Source organism: Monopterus albus, unplaced genomic scaffold, assembly GCF_001952655.1.
Source record: "Monopterus albus unplaced genomic scaffold, M_albus_1.0 scaffold42.1, whole genome shotgun sequence".
NCBI classification, from domain to species: Eukaryota; Metazoa; Chordata; class Actinopteri; order Synbranchiformes; family Synbranchidae; genus Monopterus; species Monopterus albus.
Window position 1 is genome coordinate 889,074 of NW_018127922.1, and position 16,777 is coordinate 905,850.

The window sequence follows — 16,777 nt, forward strand, 5'->3', positions numbered from 1 at the left end:
AATTGGATGAAAGGTAACAGAAGACCAAGCAGACCAATCAGGTGCGACGGGAGGCGGGCATTTTGGTAAAACACGACATGCTATTGGTCAGTCTGTGTTAATGGCAGAGCAGTAAAAGCTGGAATTTCTCTGTATTGTTTTGATGATCATGTTGAAGAGGCAGAAGTTAAAGCTGAGGTAACAAGTTTAGTCAGTGCTGAAAGAAGTAAACTACTGAAACAATTTAAGTAAAATCAGTGGGGGAACATGTATTCAGATGCTTTAGTCCTTTATAAAGTACTAACACCACATATGGGTCTACTCCCTTACAAGTAAAAGTCATGCTTTGATAATGTTACATAAAAGTAAAAAAAATGTAAACAAAACAAATTCAAAGTTTTAAAGGTAATAACACCCAGTGCTAAAAACTGTTATACTATTGTTTATTATATCATTTGAATATTATGTTATTATAATAATTAGCCTACTAACTATAGATGTTAGATAAAAGTAGTGGAGTAGAAGTACAAATAAATTACTTCACAATTGTACTGTAGTACAGTACTTGGGAGACAAATAAATTACTTCAAAATTGTACTGTAGTACAGTACTTGGGAGTCTCTTGAGTCTAGGAAGTTACTTTCCACCACTGGTTTTAGTGCCATACTGAGCTCACTACTGCCAAGCAAAATGCTTATCTTTTAATAACTATAAGCTAAACTGACATAGCAAAAAACTAAAAATGTGAAAAAGCAAAAATGGCAATGAAGAAACATCAGAGTCCAGATATGAGTTAATATTCTCAGAGCAGTGCAATGTGGACTGAAAGCAGCTAATCGTTTGCAAAAGGCTCTGCAATGTGAAGCTACAGTATATAAACTACTTTGAATACCTTTGTTTCATGCACATGAAAATTATGTGAGCACCATGTATTTCTTATTGCTCTAGACAAACTGAGGAAACATATTTGGATAGTTCAGGATACAGACAATCTTCTGTGTAAATGTTAATCATGTCCAAGCCAATCATGTATTTTTAGTTATTTTTGCAGTAGTCCAAGCCGCCTTCAAAATATCCTGATTTAAACTGTGCGAAACACTCATCCATGTCCATGTTGTGACTGTTCTGTTACCATAAGATACCCACAAAGAATCAATGACAAAAATGATTAGATGACAGCAAAGATCATTTCAAATTATGACCAATTAAATGTCCCATTTATTCTTTGCAATTCAATCTGAAACATTAACCTAATTTTCTCACTGATTGTCACTTTCTTCTGTTTATATTGTGATTACTACACTGTAAGTGTAGATTGTGTTCAAATAAAATGACTGACACTCCATTAAACATATCCATATATATTTTAATTCTCAATACAGCAAAATACAAAGAATATTCAGGACAGTCACAATTAATACTCACTTCACAAGAATGTTTTTAAATTACATAACCTAAGTTTGAAGATCAAACTCAATGAGTACCTTTAATCATATTGCATCCATCATATATAATATCTCTATCATCAGTTCTTTTAAAACTAATCCAAATTAGACTACTGTACATAGTGTATGCTGCTGGTCTCACTTTAGAGACAACTGTTAGAAAAATGGGTGTTACACAACATACTGTATAAACTGCTACAACTGTTCTGATGTGTAGAGAAATACCTCTGTTTCAAAAAGACATGATGGACCAGTTATTTTAAAAGGACACAGTAAATACATCTTCTTCGTGAAGAAGAGAGACATGGTTTTACATAACAGACTGTACATGGCATCTGTTCATTCCATGAAATCAACAATATACATTTCATGAAAAGTACATGCCTCCATATCAAATGCGGACAGACAAAATATTCACACTTGAATCTGGAGACAATAATGATTATGTGGCAACATGATACTGAGAGACAGTGAATAAGGAAAAGTATACGAGCACAATTATAAAAAAAAAAAAAAATCTGACATACAGCATTAAAGAGATTTGGATCTGTAACAACTTAAGATTGAACACAAAAGCTCACAGAGGGGAAAAAATGTGCATAAAAGTATTTCACAAATACATTTACAGCATTTTTAAATTTAATAAAAATGTCAACCTGTATTAGAAATTCACCCTTAAAGAAATATTATTTACAATTTATACATTTGTATTTAAATAGAAACATGCAAGTGTTAACATCTTCCTACCAAATGTCAAAAAAACCCTCATCTTACCCTGATTCTTTCATGTTCAAATTAATAATTAAAATGAGATCTCATCTTCAACCCCAATACATTTACATCTATGTCATAAAATGGCGCTCCTTAAGAAGGAAAAATAGAAAAAAATATTAAGCAAAGGGGCCAAAAAATAAATGTGTGAGTAGCAAACGGTTAAAAATTATTCTAACGCTAATTTAGTACAGTTGACAACAAGACAGTGTACGGAACGAACACAAAGCTTGGACCTGTACTTACAAAGTGTACCAGTGTATGAAGACATTGACATGGGTGGTAAAACCCACAGAAGAATTCCTATGGGAAAAGTGGTCTCCAGCTTTAAGTACAAAATGGCTCAAGCCATCTGTGTTCAGTTATAAAAAAGGATCTATATACACATATATACTAAACTAGTAGACAAAATTACAAAAGATAAAGGCATTGGACACTTGAGTTCAACAGGTTCCTTGCTGAGGCGGGAAAAACAAAGACATGGGGAGAAAATCCCAAGCTTAAAAATTATCTTTTTTCCACAGTTTTTTTTTGTAAAAATCCTGCATAGATTAAAATAATACCTCCTCTGACTTTGTGTTTTTCAAGTGCCAGAGGAAATAACAGTTTCCCCTCCTACAATAAAGGTCAGGGAGCCAGTCAAAAAAAAATAAATAAATAAAAATCAAGCCTGGGCAAAGCAGTTATTCTAAAGATTTGTTTTCTTGAGAAACACTGCAAAAGTGCCAGAAAACTAAAGACAATCTCAACTGTTGTTTTAGTGTCAAAAAAAAGCATCTGCCATCACCTAAAGCTAAAATCTGCCATGAATACTAGTTGGCCCAGGATTCCCAGGAAGTGGGCTTTAAATAACAAGGACAGTCCTTCATGTTACTGACCATTGGCATTCATGAAAATAGCAACTAAAATCTTGGGTGTAATATGAGTGTCTTCATTTAAAACCACTGACTTTTACTTTAATGACAACCAGTAATTTTAAATAAATGAAATGTTCAAATCTGAACAGACATACACAGGTAACTCTGCCGTCTATACCTCATTTACCAACAGCTAGGTGATACATCCCTTATCTAATGTCTTGTAATACAAGCATGATTAAGATTTTAAATGTTAAATAGGAACAATTACATATACAAATACTCTGCATCTTATAAGCCCTGTTTAACCCTGCTTTAAACTGCATTTGAAAAGCTATACTTCTGCTTGGCCAGAAGGAGGAAACTGCTTGATATATAAATAAAATCTGTATTGGCTGTTAAATGTTTAAATGTGAAATATAGTCATAGATTTAAAACTCTTTGTTCTATAAATGCAACAATGCTAATCTGCACCACTGCTGACTTTGCCTCTCTAAAGAACATCTTTCAGATGACTTTAATTTTGTCGTGCCGAATTACACAGGCCCAGTTTGTATAAACTGCATTGTATATGTGGATATGATGTTCAATACTTAAGACACTCCCTGCTGCTTTTTAGAAAAATACACAGAGCAAACAAGGGAATCAAAAAAAGACCAACACTGTCTGGAAGTGACTCTTCCTCAAGGAAATTTTTCCATTAACACACTAACTACATGTGTAAAAACATTTCAGAGGAAGAGACCTTTATTGTTAAGCTTCAAAGAAGCAGCTAATCTCTTAATAGAGATTATGAGCAATTTTAGAAAGGCCATGAGTGTAAATGCTCCCACTAGCAACCCCTAGAGGCCGTGGTGTTCCTTGCATCAATAGGAACAATGTGGCTTGAACACACACTGCCATTTGTCAAACAAATCCATCAGCAAGCTTGGGTAAAATAAGTTCATGACTTGGGAAAATAAGAGACACTGTTTAAAACTAATACACTGATCAATGTAACTTCTAAGAGAACATTTATATATGTGTGTGTGTGTGTGTGTAATAAGTATTAATCTGCTGTGCACCGTAGGCCTTCCTGCAGTCCTTAAACCTCCCCTCTGCTTAAAACATTGAAAGATCAATCAAGATGGTAGTTTAATAAATGGTGGCCAACACCATCTTTACTCTAAAGTGTCCAATATTTTAAGAGGACTTGATTGAAAATTGAAAGGCTGCTACAAAACCCATAAATAGAGCCAGTTTAAAAATGCATAAAACAACTGCATCTATACAAAAAAAAAAGAGGGCAAAGAAAATAACTTCAGATATGACAAGTGACCTCCATCTAGTAGCTCACATACAAGGCACAAAAATTATAAAGAGAAACCTTCATTTTAAAGCACCTTTGGTGTTTGAGGGAGGTACTTTGGTGACACAAAATAAAAGGTTAATAGCCAAAGTAGCCTAGAAACCAAACCCCACTTTTCGTGTATTTAAAACAATTCACCCAGCGCTTCCATGCCAAAGAGATTAAAACACAGCCTTTAAAGATTTAGTAAGAATGCTGATATATGAAGCGTGGCGGTAAGCTCTTCGTTCCTGCATTTCAGGTTCGATACTCCTCCCCGTGTGGTGCTGTTAAAGGAGTGAGACGTTTATAAATTGCTCAGTGTTTTTGGCAAGCTGGTGCAGAAAATGAACACAGTGTTGGAGATATGTCTGAAAAGTTCAACGTGCACATGGAGGACCAGAGGTGGACTGTGTGTGTGTGTGCGCGCATACAGTACATAATTAATTGTGTGTCTGTCATTGAGGGCATGTGTTTGCGCACACAAGAGGCTGAGGTGTGGGTGTGTGTGGAAGCAGTGTGCAGGGAGCGAATGCTCGCTAGGGAATAAGCTTTGCATCCAAGCGCAGCCAGTGGAGGCCCTGCCGTGTATAATGCACCAGTTCGGTCATGCTGCTGGTGTTGAAAATCAGAGGACCCATCACCTTGTCCAACTCCAAGAAGAAGTCTGGGAAAACAAAGACACAGCAAGAGGGGCAAGTGAGGCAAGTTCAATTTGGTTGGTTAAGTTCAAGTCCTGGTATGCTTAATTTATTTAAGGTGAATAGAACTAAAATGATTTTTTTCTATTACTATTTAATCTCTTCGCCATGTTTATGACTCCATGAGTTTCATGGCAGGAGGCATTATATTTTCTGGTGGTCTCTCAAAAACACCTTGAGGGAATTTGTTCTAATTTGGCACAAGCGTCCACTTGGACTCAAGGATGAACTGATTAAATTTTGGTGTTCACAGTTCAAAGGTGATTGTGACCTTATGTCCATCCCATTCCTGTGAGTTTGACTGGTCGGCAGAGGGCTTACAACCGTGAAGCGTTAATTCTAGTTAGTTAATTGCACACCTGCCAAACCATACACGGTTTGGTATCAAAGTATGCTGGTATGATTTGTCAATCTAAAGTATATAAAACACTTGTTGACACCTATTGTGCAGTAATGTTAAAATCTACCACAACGAAAGAAGCCAAAGAAGATTATGAAGAAGATTATGAAGAGTTTGACTAATCATAGCACCAGATTTGGGGATGACTGACAAATGTGTAGCTTTAATGTCATTTCAAGAGACAGTAGCTAGGACTGTAAACCAACAAACACTCATGACCTTGACCGTGTGTATACCTATATGCAAGCTTCAGTGACTGGCTTGTTCACCAGCCATTTAAGTTGGCAAAGTAAATTATATCATCAGTATGTTACACATGATTAATTGTGACTTTTCTTGGTATGAAAAATATTAATTATTGCAGTGGAACCCATAATTGTAATAAGCATCATGCACCCCTGCTGAAAAAACAGTGCCACAGAAACTCCTATAAAGTTAATGGGAGAGGGTTAGTGGGCCATGCCTCCATATCCCCCGACTTCCCCACTGTGCATTGAGCAATAACGATAAGTTACTCATAATGACACCAGTCATCATGGATCTGTAGGTTAATAAATGAACATCAAATAATGCATTTTCAGAGCAATATTTATGTACTGACAAGTGTTGTAAAATAAAAAAGGTGAAACCAGCCCCTGATTCGGCCCAGTCTGCTTTAATATAGATAGTTAATATGTAGAAATGATCTTATCATGGTAGATGATTATGGTACAAGTGGTATATTTTGAGAGTAATCCTCTCTGGATTTACTTTTCTCCATGGACTTTTTTATAGCAGGCAAACAGCTGAACAACGTCTTCCACAGAACATTTGAAGAGGGCTGTATTTACTTTTTAATTCAAATATGTAATTTGCCCAGACTTTTGTATATGACTGTATGCCTTCAAAAAGGTTAACGCTAGAGGTTTGAAGGGCCACCTAACTAGCAATGACAAAAAAAAAACAACATAAACCTAGTTTTAAGGCACTTTACCTTTCTGCTCATTAGAGAGTTGCTCAGCCTGGTCCCAGACCTCGGTAGCATACAGGAAGTTGGAGGTGACCTGGACGTAGCTGGCAGCCATCTGGTGGATACGTTGAGGTATGGTCACAGAAGAACTGGCACTGCTGCTGCTGTTGCTGACTGCTGAGTAGCTGCCGGCTGTGCCCGGAGACAATTTGGGAGACACTGGAGAAGGCATACCCGCTGCCTTACTGCAAGGACACACAAACAACCAGGCATGGTGATGAGTGTTTGTGCTCGTTCAGCAGCAGTTTGGTGACCGTTATCTTTAGAAGTCAAGCAAACACCTTTGACTGCATGACAGTACAAACTGAATATCGCTGACTGTATTTATGTAATTCAATAACTTCAGACTGTACTGCACAAAATATGAAAACTAGTGACATTACAGCAGGTGGTAAATAAAACAGTATTTGCTATATTCTGCGAGTTTGTGTTTAAAAAGAAAAAAAAAAAAGTGACCTCTGGGAAAATGTTTCACTTATTTGGGATACTTTATGTCAACATCAACCACTTGTGTGGGGGAAACAGGTTTTTCTTTTACAATACTTTCAATCTCCAAATAGCAAAGGAGAACATGACTTACTTTCCCATTCCAGGAGAGGGAGCCTGGGTGTTACTCAGAGAATTCTGTCAAACAAAATGAGGGGAGGAATTTTATATTCACAGAGAGGAAGCATGTTACACAGTCACGCGCATTAATTACATTCATGGAATTTTAATTGTGCTCCTGTGGTGGTGATGGTTTGCCAAGCAAAACTAGGTTTCGGTTTCTTGAAACTTACATTGTGTTCCTGTGGTGTTGATGGTTTGCCAAGCAAAACTACATTTCAGTGTCTTGGAAACAACGTACCTTTAAGTGTTCTGTCAGTGTTTTGGAGTATTTTAGTGCACTGTCTTTCCTCAGCTTGAATAACCGCAGGTAGAGGAGGGACTGGCATCGTAGGCTGGAAAGACAAATTAGGAAGTACAGCTCTAATTGTTGCAAAGAGAAAAACAATTACCAGAGACATCTGTGCTACTTCAACACACAAATCTTCTTAATCTTCTTTGAGTTACATCCTATGAACAAGACAACATCTCTAGCATATACACATGTAATGGAAATCCATAACCTGCTGTCAGTTAGTGTACTTACCAAAGTACAGCTAGCCTCTTGTCTGCTGAAGTCGCATCTGGTGCCATGTAGCTTTTTAACTTCATTGTGTATCTGAATGTACAAATGAAACAACTGTTTAGTCTCTGCTTGCATCATTATAGAAATATTTTTTATTTCAGTCACAATTTTATTTAACACAGAATACTGTCTTTTTAACTGTGTTCCAAATTGAGCATTGTACCCATTAACCTGTACACTTACAAGGCACAGTAATAAAAAAAAAACTAAACAGAGAAAAACCTGATTTTCTTTCCCCCCCAAACTAAATCAACACTGAATCATGTGACATTACTGTAGGTAATGATCAGTTTTCACACATCTCCACAGCTTTATAAAACGTCTTTTCCACACATAAGGTGACAGAATTTCTGAACAGACTTTGATGTATAAACTCAGTGGAGTTCTCTTTTAAATGGCAGTTCTGTGACAGTGACCAAGGTATTTATGGCTGTGCTTACTTGATAAGCTCCACTGTTTCAGCATACATAGGGAAGGGAGACTTGGCCTCTTGGGCGCTCTTCTCCAGAGCATTACCGCATTCAATGAAAGACACCACAGCATCCAGATAGTAGACTGCCTTCTCAAAACGGTCCAACTATAAATGAGGGAAGATGGTGCAAAAACAAAATCAAACTTGTAGCTTTAATGTTAGCTGAATTAGCGAGCATATACCAGTCAAATTCTGCATTTCCCTTTGTTGCAGCAGTAGAGGGCTAAATGCTGGTCACATGACTTAATTTGACAAGGTCTTGACCAAATACCCGTGTTGGCCTTTGAACTCAGTATATAACATAACAGATGTGATCTAATGAATTGTATTGTTGGTTAATTAACTGCAATCCTGGTAAATTATGGAACATTTGAAAAGTTTGTCCAAAACTGATCATGTTAAATATTATTTTTAAGCAAAAACAGCTGCAACAAAATTATTTTAAATGACTGAGTGGAAATGACATTCAGCAAAGACAGGTACCTCTGGTCTGTCTGGTATCTGATACCAAACCTGCAGCTAATTATAGCCACTTGTTCATGTTAAGGTGGCCAGGTCACAAAGACATCTATGTTTGGTTTTTATATGGATGTCATGATCAAAAACAGACAGAACGCAAAGAAAGAAAATGGGCATTGACACAAATCTCAACTCAACTTTATTTATATAGCGCTTTACCACAGCACAGCTGACCAAAGCACTTAACATATCATACAGATATAAAAACAACACATAAAAAGCTATAGACAGTAATATAAACACTAAATACTACGGACAGAGTGTCATTCCTGGTCAAATGCCAATGAATAGAAGTAGGTCTTCAAATAAGACTTAAAAGTGGACAGTGAGGGGGCCTGCCTAATATAAAGCGGCAAGGCATTCCATAGGTTTGGACCTATCACAGCAAAGGCTCTGTCCCCCCTAGTTTTTTGCCTGGCCCTTGGTGCCAATATAACATATTATGCAATCACATTTCAGCAATAAAGTAAATGCTAAAGCTTAAACTGCACCTATATCTAATTAAGCTCCATGCAAAATCTCACCAGGATGTAGTTTTACATTAGGATCTTTTTTTTTTTTTTAAACAATACGTTCACTGCTTTACAGGTAACGACTGGTACTATAACATCCCAATTACACACGTAAATAGTCATTAGACTCTCACTCTTACCAGTGCATCTGCATTGTGTTTAAGTTTCTTTGCCTCCTGCAAGTAGTGATCTGCTGAATGGACTCTGAAAGAAAATTATGAACAGATCACATACAAGTACACATAAAAACATTCTCTGAACACCTTAAATCTCAGTTCTTCCATTCAATCAAACTTCTACAACAAAAGACAACAGCAAAACTATGTTACTTCTTCACTACAGTGTAAAAGGAATAGCGATTCCCAGAAGAGGGCCTTTTAAAATTGAGATTTACATCATTTTTCCTGCAGGTAGTCATATCTATTCATGACCTAACCAACCTCCTACAGTTTCATGCATCAAAGGGAACCCTAGATCCCCACAGTAGTTCTTTCTGAATATCCCAGGGTGCAGTGGAAAGAGCTCCTCTTACCTGTCCTCAAATACTAGCTTGGATCTCTGAGATTTGGAGCCGTCCGTGGAGAGCGGAGGCACAGCCAGCTGGTTATCACAGCCCTTTGAGGATTTGTCCTGCAGATACAGCAAGTGAGAGGGAGTAAAGTTTCAGAAAAAAAGAGGCCAGGTGTTTGAAGTGGAGAATAAAACTGAAAGGTGAGTGCACAGAAATCAGAAACTTGAAATGTACTATGCTCTGGATATTGGGCATATACAGTAACAACATACAGACCCAAATAATTCAATTATAACTGCTAGTGATTAACTGCTGGTTACACGGTGTAAATACTAGATTCATTAGTAAAATCATATTTTAAAAACATGCATATTCTAACATTCTGCATTAACAGTAGTACACACACCAGCCCACCCATCAAGCAATGATCTCAGCCACTCCCCTTTCTCCCACAGCAACAACTTTCTTTTTCCATGCTTGCTTCATTATTTAAGTTCCCTCATGGGAAACGTACTGCACAGTTGGCAAACATGATGAAAGATTGCACTCACACTCCTCAGCATCTTCCCAGTGCTTGCCAAGTATTCACACAGAGAACAAGTGCATGGTGATAAAGCTATGGGCACCCACCTTTCCATCGCGTGTGCTGCGTCCCTTGTCTTCTCCTTTTCTGTGTTTGGAGGTGGAGTTGCTCTTGGTGCTGTGGCTCCCCTCCTTCCCACTTCCCGTCCCGCTGGACAAAGAGGTGGAGGACTGGCTGACTGTCCTCTTTCGACTTGGATGCTCTGCTTTGGGAGTCCGCTGCAGACCTGTTATGGAAGGAGAGGGGACTGGCTCCTCTTTCTTCTCCAAAGACCTCTTGGACCTGGTGGGACATGATTCATCATCATAAAACAAATATTTCTGCATTTTTAAAATTGACTAATTTTGTAGCAGTACTTCAATCCACAAGAAAAATTGTTATTGAACAAAGATTAAATGTTAATATTCCAGGGAAATGGATACCAGGAACATATAGATGTCAGAATAAAGGTTAAGAGGTGCATCTTGAAGAGGCTGCAAAGTAATAAACAAACCACATTATTGAGCTGTTATGCTGTGATTTTATGACACCGAGTTTACTGGGTTCATTTTGTGAATAGTAAAACAAAGACAAAGACACCTGGCAAGCTTCATTTTTCCTGGCCAAAATGAAGTGCTACGTCAAGGGTGCCAATTGTTCATGGTGTGCAGAGGGTTTACTGACAATCGAGAATAAAATGAGGAATACTCACTCTTTACTGCTGTTTTTATGATGAGACAGAGACTTCTCTTCTAGCTTGCATCGTTTGCTCTCTGGCTTGGTTCCTTCTTCATCAGTCTGAAGACAAAGATCACAGAAAATTAAAAGCCTCTGTAGGAAGTGATCTGAACATATTTAAAAATCCAAACTAGAGTCTTTTGCCAGTGAGCTGGTGTTAAACATATTCTGATGAGGAAAAAAAGTGAACTAATGTGGTGCAAACAAAGTAAATCATCAGTGTGCACGGTCACAGTGAAAACATAACTAAAGACACAAAAACCTTTTTTGGGAGAGCCCATTTGAGCCATCTTAAAAATTTCTAATGTTTAAGTAGAAGGAACACTTGATGGCATGTTCCTACTTTATCTTCTTAAAACGAGATAAAATCTAATGAAATGTATTTAACAGAAAAAGCACTGAAACCTACCTTGTATTTTCTCTTGGCCTTGCTAGAGCTCTTCTCAGAGCTTGGCTTGCTCAAGTCTTTGCTGTCCCTGTCTAGAGAGTCTTCCCTCTCCACTTTTCTCTCCGAGGGCTCCTTGTAGGGCCGCCCTGGGATCCTAGACAGCAAACTGAGATCTACAGGGAATGGGAAGGAAAAGGAAGGAAGGGTACAGTTTCACTTGGTCCAAAATAAAGAGAAGCTTCAGGAGTGTGCACTCCATCTGGACTTCATCTGGCATAAAACAAGTGAAGAATACGGTGAAAATTTGTGTTATGTTATTGAAAGGCATCTTTGCCTTGAGCAGTTTCGACTAACCTATCTTTACTAGTAAAACCTGTTGCTGAGGTGGCCTTGCAGAGTAGCGCTCCTCAGGGTCACTGAGTGGAGACAGCAGCTCTTTCTCCTCCATTGGAGAAAACACACACACAGGGGTCCTGATGCTCTCTGTGTACTTGGGTGTCTGCGACGAGGACGGAATGCTATCATTCCCCTCAGAGTCTGACGATGACGAATCTGTGTCAACAAACTCACGAGACTTCTGTGAAGTCTTGGTGGGTGCCTTGGCCTTGCGCTTATCTGCAGTGGTGGTGGTGACAGCAGCTGCGATGGGCCTCGGGGATTTGGGTTCTTTTTTGATGTTTGGTTTACGGGAACCCTTAGTAGCTGCTTTGGGCCGATGAGGAGGAATCTCCGGGGCTGGCTCACTCTCTACTCGCAAACCTCCCTTGGGTTCCTCCACCACTGGGGGCTTCTCAGACTTTTTAGGCTGTTTTTTACCCACACGAATTCGCGGATTTGTGCTACCTTCACTCTGGGCGGGTGATTTTTGGCGACCACGGCCGCCCTCTACACCCTTTTGAGCCGCTCTTAGGTCTCTGCTTGGGGTGGGTGCTGCACAGTCTTTTGAACCCCCACCCTGGCCACCATAGCTGCGTCCTGAGCTGTTATCCCTGCCCTCTTTCTTGCACTTGGTTGGAACATTGTTGTTGTCCACTGGAGAGGCTGGGGAGAACTGCTTGGCTTTCTTGAACCAGTTGTCCAGCTGCCACTTGTTGGCCATGGGTTGTTCAGGCTGGATGGGTGCAGGAGAACACAGAGAAGTAAGAAAATTGAGCAAAAGTCATGTATGACACCCAATTAAACAGAAAAATCCACACCACTGATATTCTGCCCAGATAAAAGAACATTCAGTCTCAAGTCTGTAGGTGGACAGAGTTAGCAGTAGTTCTATAGAGTTCCAGATGATCATTATGTAGCACAAGAGCTTTGTACATCATTACTGTTAAATGATTACTTCAGGAGAAGCAGGTCGTGGGTGTTCGTTGGCTTCACTGTCTGTTGTGCTGCTTTCACTCTCGCTGTCTGAGCCTGAGCTGCTCTCTGAGCCGCTGTGGCTGCTGGAGTCATCCCTTGATTGCTCTGCTTCTTCACTATTATTGCTGTTGTTACAGAAGAGGAGGTTCAGATACATTATATTATTACATATTGGTTTACAAAAAGGTGTACAGTACAATTGCAGTCATGTTTTGACTAACTTATGAAACAGCATATTTACTAACAGGAGAAACACTGAAGCCTGTGTGTGAACAACTGCATCATGGCCTGTGTCCTGTGCATATAGAGTTTGATGTCCCTAAGGTCCTGCACCCCTCTACACAGACACCCTGCCCAACCAGCTACTGCAGCAGCAAGGACCCAGTTTTTAAACTTGTCAACATATGTAAATTATTACCCTACTTTTTCACACCTATGGAGTAACATTGTAAACTGTATTTCTGATCAGACTAAACGCCAAGTGTCCCACATTTTGCATAGTTTACCAAGGGCAGTACTATTTGGCTTTAACACACAAATATCGATGACCAAAAACAGATCCAGTCCATCCATTCTTTTTGACAGAGGAAAGAGTAACTTAATTTGCGCACCAGGTCTTAAGGGGCATAAAATAGCAAATCACCTTTCAGTAAAATGCAAAGCAGAACTCTACCACAGCCTCAAATGTTTAAAACTTGAGTCAATAATAACTCAAGTCTGAAGTTGCATTCAAGATTCACAAATTTACTATGCGCTATGCTTTACCTTGCTGATGTGTTCCTTGAGGCATTCTTGGCAGAGTCTTGTTCTACATCACTATCCTCACTGCTGCTTAGCTTCAGGTCATCTTCCAGCATCCTGAGATTCATAAAACAAATTTTATTACAGCAGTGTAACTGCTGCAGTTTGGGAGTGCTGGCTGCATCTACATAATTCACAGATGCCATATATGCATGTCATTAACTTATATAGTCACAAGAAAAAAGTAACAGCACTGTTTGCAATTCCCTGGTTTTCTGCATAAATGGTCATGAAATGTGATCACATAGACACAATATTTCTAACCTGATAAAACACAAATAGTCATGATCTGCTGATATTTTTCACTTTAGTGAAAATAAAACACATTTCATGACCAGATTATGCAGAAAACCAGGGAATTGCAATCAGCACCATTACGTTTTCCTTGTGCCTGTATTTGCTTCTGGATCCTGCCTTCTGCTGTCTGAATCAGTACTGGAAAAGCTACAAACAAAGGATGAAAAAAAGAGGAACAGGAGAAAAGAATGAAGTACTCACGTGGGCTGGTCATCGCAAGCTTTGGATTGGTGGCTGCTAGAGCTCTTGGAAGAACTGCCTCGCTCTGGAAGAAAATCACATACACCCAAAACTCATGAGTAACATGTATAAATAAACATTTATTAGAAATATAAACTATTTAATAAAGAATTAGTTTAAAGATTTGGATCAAGGATGTGTGCAATACTCACTGTGTCCACTTGGAAAAGGGTGAGACTCCTAAAAAAATAAAAAAATAAATTATTTCCATGAACCTGTAGATTTTTTTTTTCATGCTTGACCAACCTGACAATATCCAATGAATAAGTCAATCAATCAAAAGGTTGTTTCTTCTGAGTTTGTGGCCAAGTGAGAGGAAAATTAAATAAATACCAAAACTGACTGAAGAGTCCAACACCATATCAAATTTAATATTCATAAATATGAAATATCTTGCTATAGTTAGCAAAGACATTTTCTGTGGATGTGTTATGTAATGTCTGCTTGCACCATACAACAGTAATAAAAACAATTAAGCCTCATTAACTCATCCTGGCATAAGCATTTGCAGTCAACACTGCTACATTGCTGACCTTGGTAGGGAATGGAAACTTGGAGGGCTCCGTTTTGCAGGGGGTGTGTATGGCTGTCAGTGGAGGGGGCCACGACTGAGTCATTTCCTGAAAGAAAAAGAAAAACACAGGGAAAAATGTGACATGTTAAGCGAGTTGTAAGGTGGGAGTAATGTGAAACGCTCTTTCACTGACTTGCGGCAGTAAATTTTCTGAAGACTCATAATGAACTGCTCCCCTGAGAGAAGAGTTTTTAGAAAAACAGAACTGCATACATACCTTCAGAATTTCATCCACACAGTTGGCGTCACCGGATCCCTAAAGAAAAAAGCATCACGCTCAGCACATGTTCATTGACAACATGATGTCAGTACAGCAGGTGAAAGGTGGCTTCCATTTTGAGTACCATTAGTCATTCTATAGGCCTTTTATGAGAAGTACATGTTCAGTCAGACCAAATGTCTGTGAGGTAATTTAATACAGTTACTGCATCATTATGAACATATGTCCCCAAATATAAACAGTGCCCTGCCACTTGAGGTCTATAAATTCTACACACAACCTCCACTACTATAATTTATATATTAAACACCATAAAAGAGCAGTATGTCCTTTATTGAGCATGAACATGAGCTGCAGGGTTAAGAATACATTAAAAATAGAATAAAAATGAAGGCCTGTAGAGTGAGCCTTACCTCTACAGGTTGTGAGGGGATCTTGAGTTTGGAAAGCGAGGCCTTGCCATTGGACTTCATCTCTCCCATGGTGCTGCTGTGTGACTGTCCACTGTAGCTTTCTGCTTGTGAGCTCTTGGCTTCTGCCGTTTCCTGACCGTCCATAGGCCGCACATAGGCTGTGGGCTTCTGTAGCATGGAGATGGGCTTGGACATGAGAGATGGGGGAAAAGTCTGACTTGAATGCTGACCACTGGTGAAGGAGGTGTGAACCCGGGACGGTGAGTCCCAGTTGGCCTCTCGGTCTCGTGGAGACTTGGAGCGGTAGCGTTCCTTGCTGTGATGCTGCTCAGCAGCTAATGAGCTCCTTGAGTGGCTGTTGCTGCTGGAGGAAGTCAGAGACCCCTTGGCTGGACTCGATGTGTGTGACTTCGAGTGCTCGGACCCTCCACTGTGTTTACTTGACTTCTTTTCCCGCACCTCTCCTCCGTGTCTTTGGCTACTGCTGCCGCCGCTGCCTCCGTTGCCCCTCTGGCTCCCGTGCCCACCTTGGAGTCCTGAGCGTTTCTGGGATTGGGATGAAGAGCCACCTGCTGCGGGGCCAACAGGAGTCCACTTACTGCTCTGACTGCTGCCACCACCACTAACACTACGCTGGTCACCGCCAAACAAAGCTGGGCCAGATTTCTCCTCAGATGAAGACGAGCTGTTAGAAGGTTTACCACCAAGCTTTGGAAGTGTGTCACCAATCGGCTCTTTCATCTCGTCGTAATTGCCCAGCATGCTCTGAATACGGCTCGACAATTTATCCTCCTTGCTGGACTGAGGAGAGAATAAGATGTAGAACAGATGACAGAGTGAGGATGAAGAAAAGCAAAAAATGCTCGAGTTCAGCACCTGCGTTAAAAGCTTTCAAATCAGAAACACTGAATACAGGAGGGGATAGATATACAAAAAAGTAGTCATATGCAAAATTACTGCAACAGAAATGCAGATTTTTATCCAACAAAAGAAACAAATCATATCTAATGCTCTTCTGTCACCAGTTTTACCTTTAAAATGAGGGACTGAACAAAGAGAAGGGCATAATCAGCCAATCATACAGTTAGCTTGTTTAAACTGGGGCCTTGATCGGTCCACACCCATCTGTGTGAACAGATAAGAGTTTACCGACACAGAGGTTAATCAATCACTCTGAGGCCACAGTACTGTGCTCACCCGGTGACAGACATCTGTGAAGAAGACCCAGTTTGACATGCAGCCTCAGACCTTGATTTTGTTTAACCGATTCACATAGAGAGTGAAGAAACACAAGCTGTTATCTGTAGCAGGAAATGTTAACTTGCTTGGTCATAATGTGCACCCCACTATCTCCTGCTAGAATGGCCTGGCTCACATATGCAACTGGAGCTTATCACACATACTGATGCACGTTTATATGCTGACTGGTAATGCTAAAAACATAGCAGCAGAATAAAAGAAGGTGCCCGAGGTATATTAGAAACAGCTGAATCATTACAGTTTGCTCTAAAAACTCT

General features: G+C 39.5%; 1 protein-coding gene across 4 annotated transcripts in view; it reads right to left on the reverse strand.

Annotated features, from left to right (window-relative positions):
- Window positions 1–1,349: 1,349 nt before the first annotated feature.
- Window positions 1,350–16,777, reverse strand: part of aff4 (AF4/FMR2 family, member 4) — a 33,113-nt gene continuing 17,685 nt past the window's right edge. For all 4 annotated transcript variants that reach the window (XM_020599750.1, XM_020599749.1, XM_020599746.1 and 1 more), the window contains 19 exons: window positions 15,261–16,061; window positions 14,845–14,883; window positions 14,587–14,673; window positions 14,206–14,233; window positions 14,015–14,078; window positions 13,481–13,573; window positions 12,696–12,840; window positions 11,717–12,473; window positions 11,384–11,535; window positions 10,949–11,034; window positions 10,305–10,539; window positions 9,696–9,793; window positions 9,304–9,367; window positions 8,101–8,237; window positions 7,622–7,693; window positions 7,337–7,430; window positions 7,070–7,113; window positions 6,454–6,674; window positions 1,350–5,046 (listed from right to left, as the gene is read on the reverse strand). In XM_020599750.1, coding sequence (XP_020455406.1) covers window positions 4,919–5,046; window positions 6,454–6,674; window positions 7,070–7,113; window positions 7,337–7,430; window positions 7,622–7,693; window positions 8,101–8,237; window positions 9,304–9,367; window positions 9,696–9,793; window positions 10,305–10,539; window positions 10,949–11,034; window positions 11,384–11,535; window positions 11,717–12,473; window positions 12,696–12,840; window positions 13,481–13,573; window positions 14,015–14,078; window positions 14,206–14,233; window positions 14,587–14,673; window positions 14,845–14,883; window positions 15,261–16,061 — 3,345 coding nt within the window. In that variant the 3' untranslated portion in view covers window positions 1,350–4,918. The remainder of the gene's footprint in view (window positions 5,047–6,453; window positions 6,675–7,069; window positions 7,114–7,336; window positions 7,431–7,621; window positions 7,694–8,100; window positions 8,238–9,303; window positions 9,368–9,695; window positions 9,794–10,304; window positions 10,540–10,948; window positions 11,035–11,383; window positions 11,536–11,716; window positions 12,474–12,695; window positions 12,841–13,480; window positions 13,574–14,014; window positions 14,079–14,205; window positions 14,234–14,586; window positions 14,674–14,844; window positions 14,884–15,260; window positions 16,062–16,777) is intronic.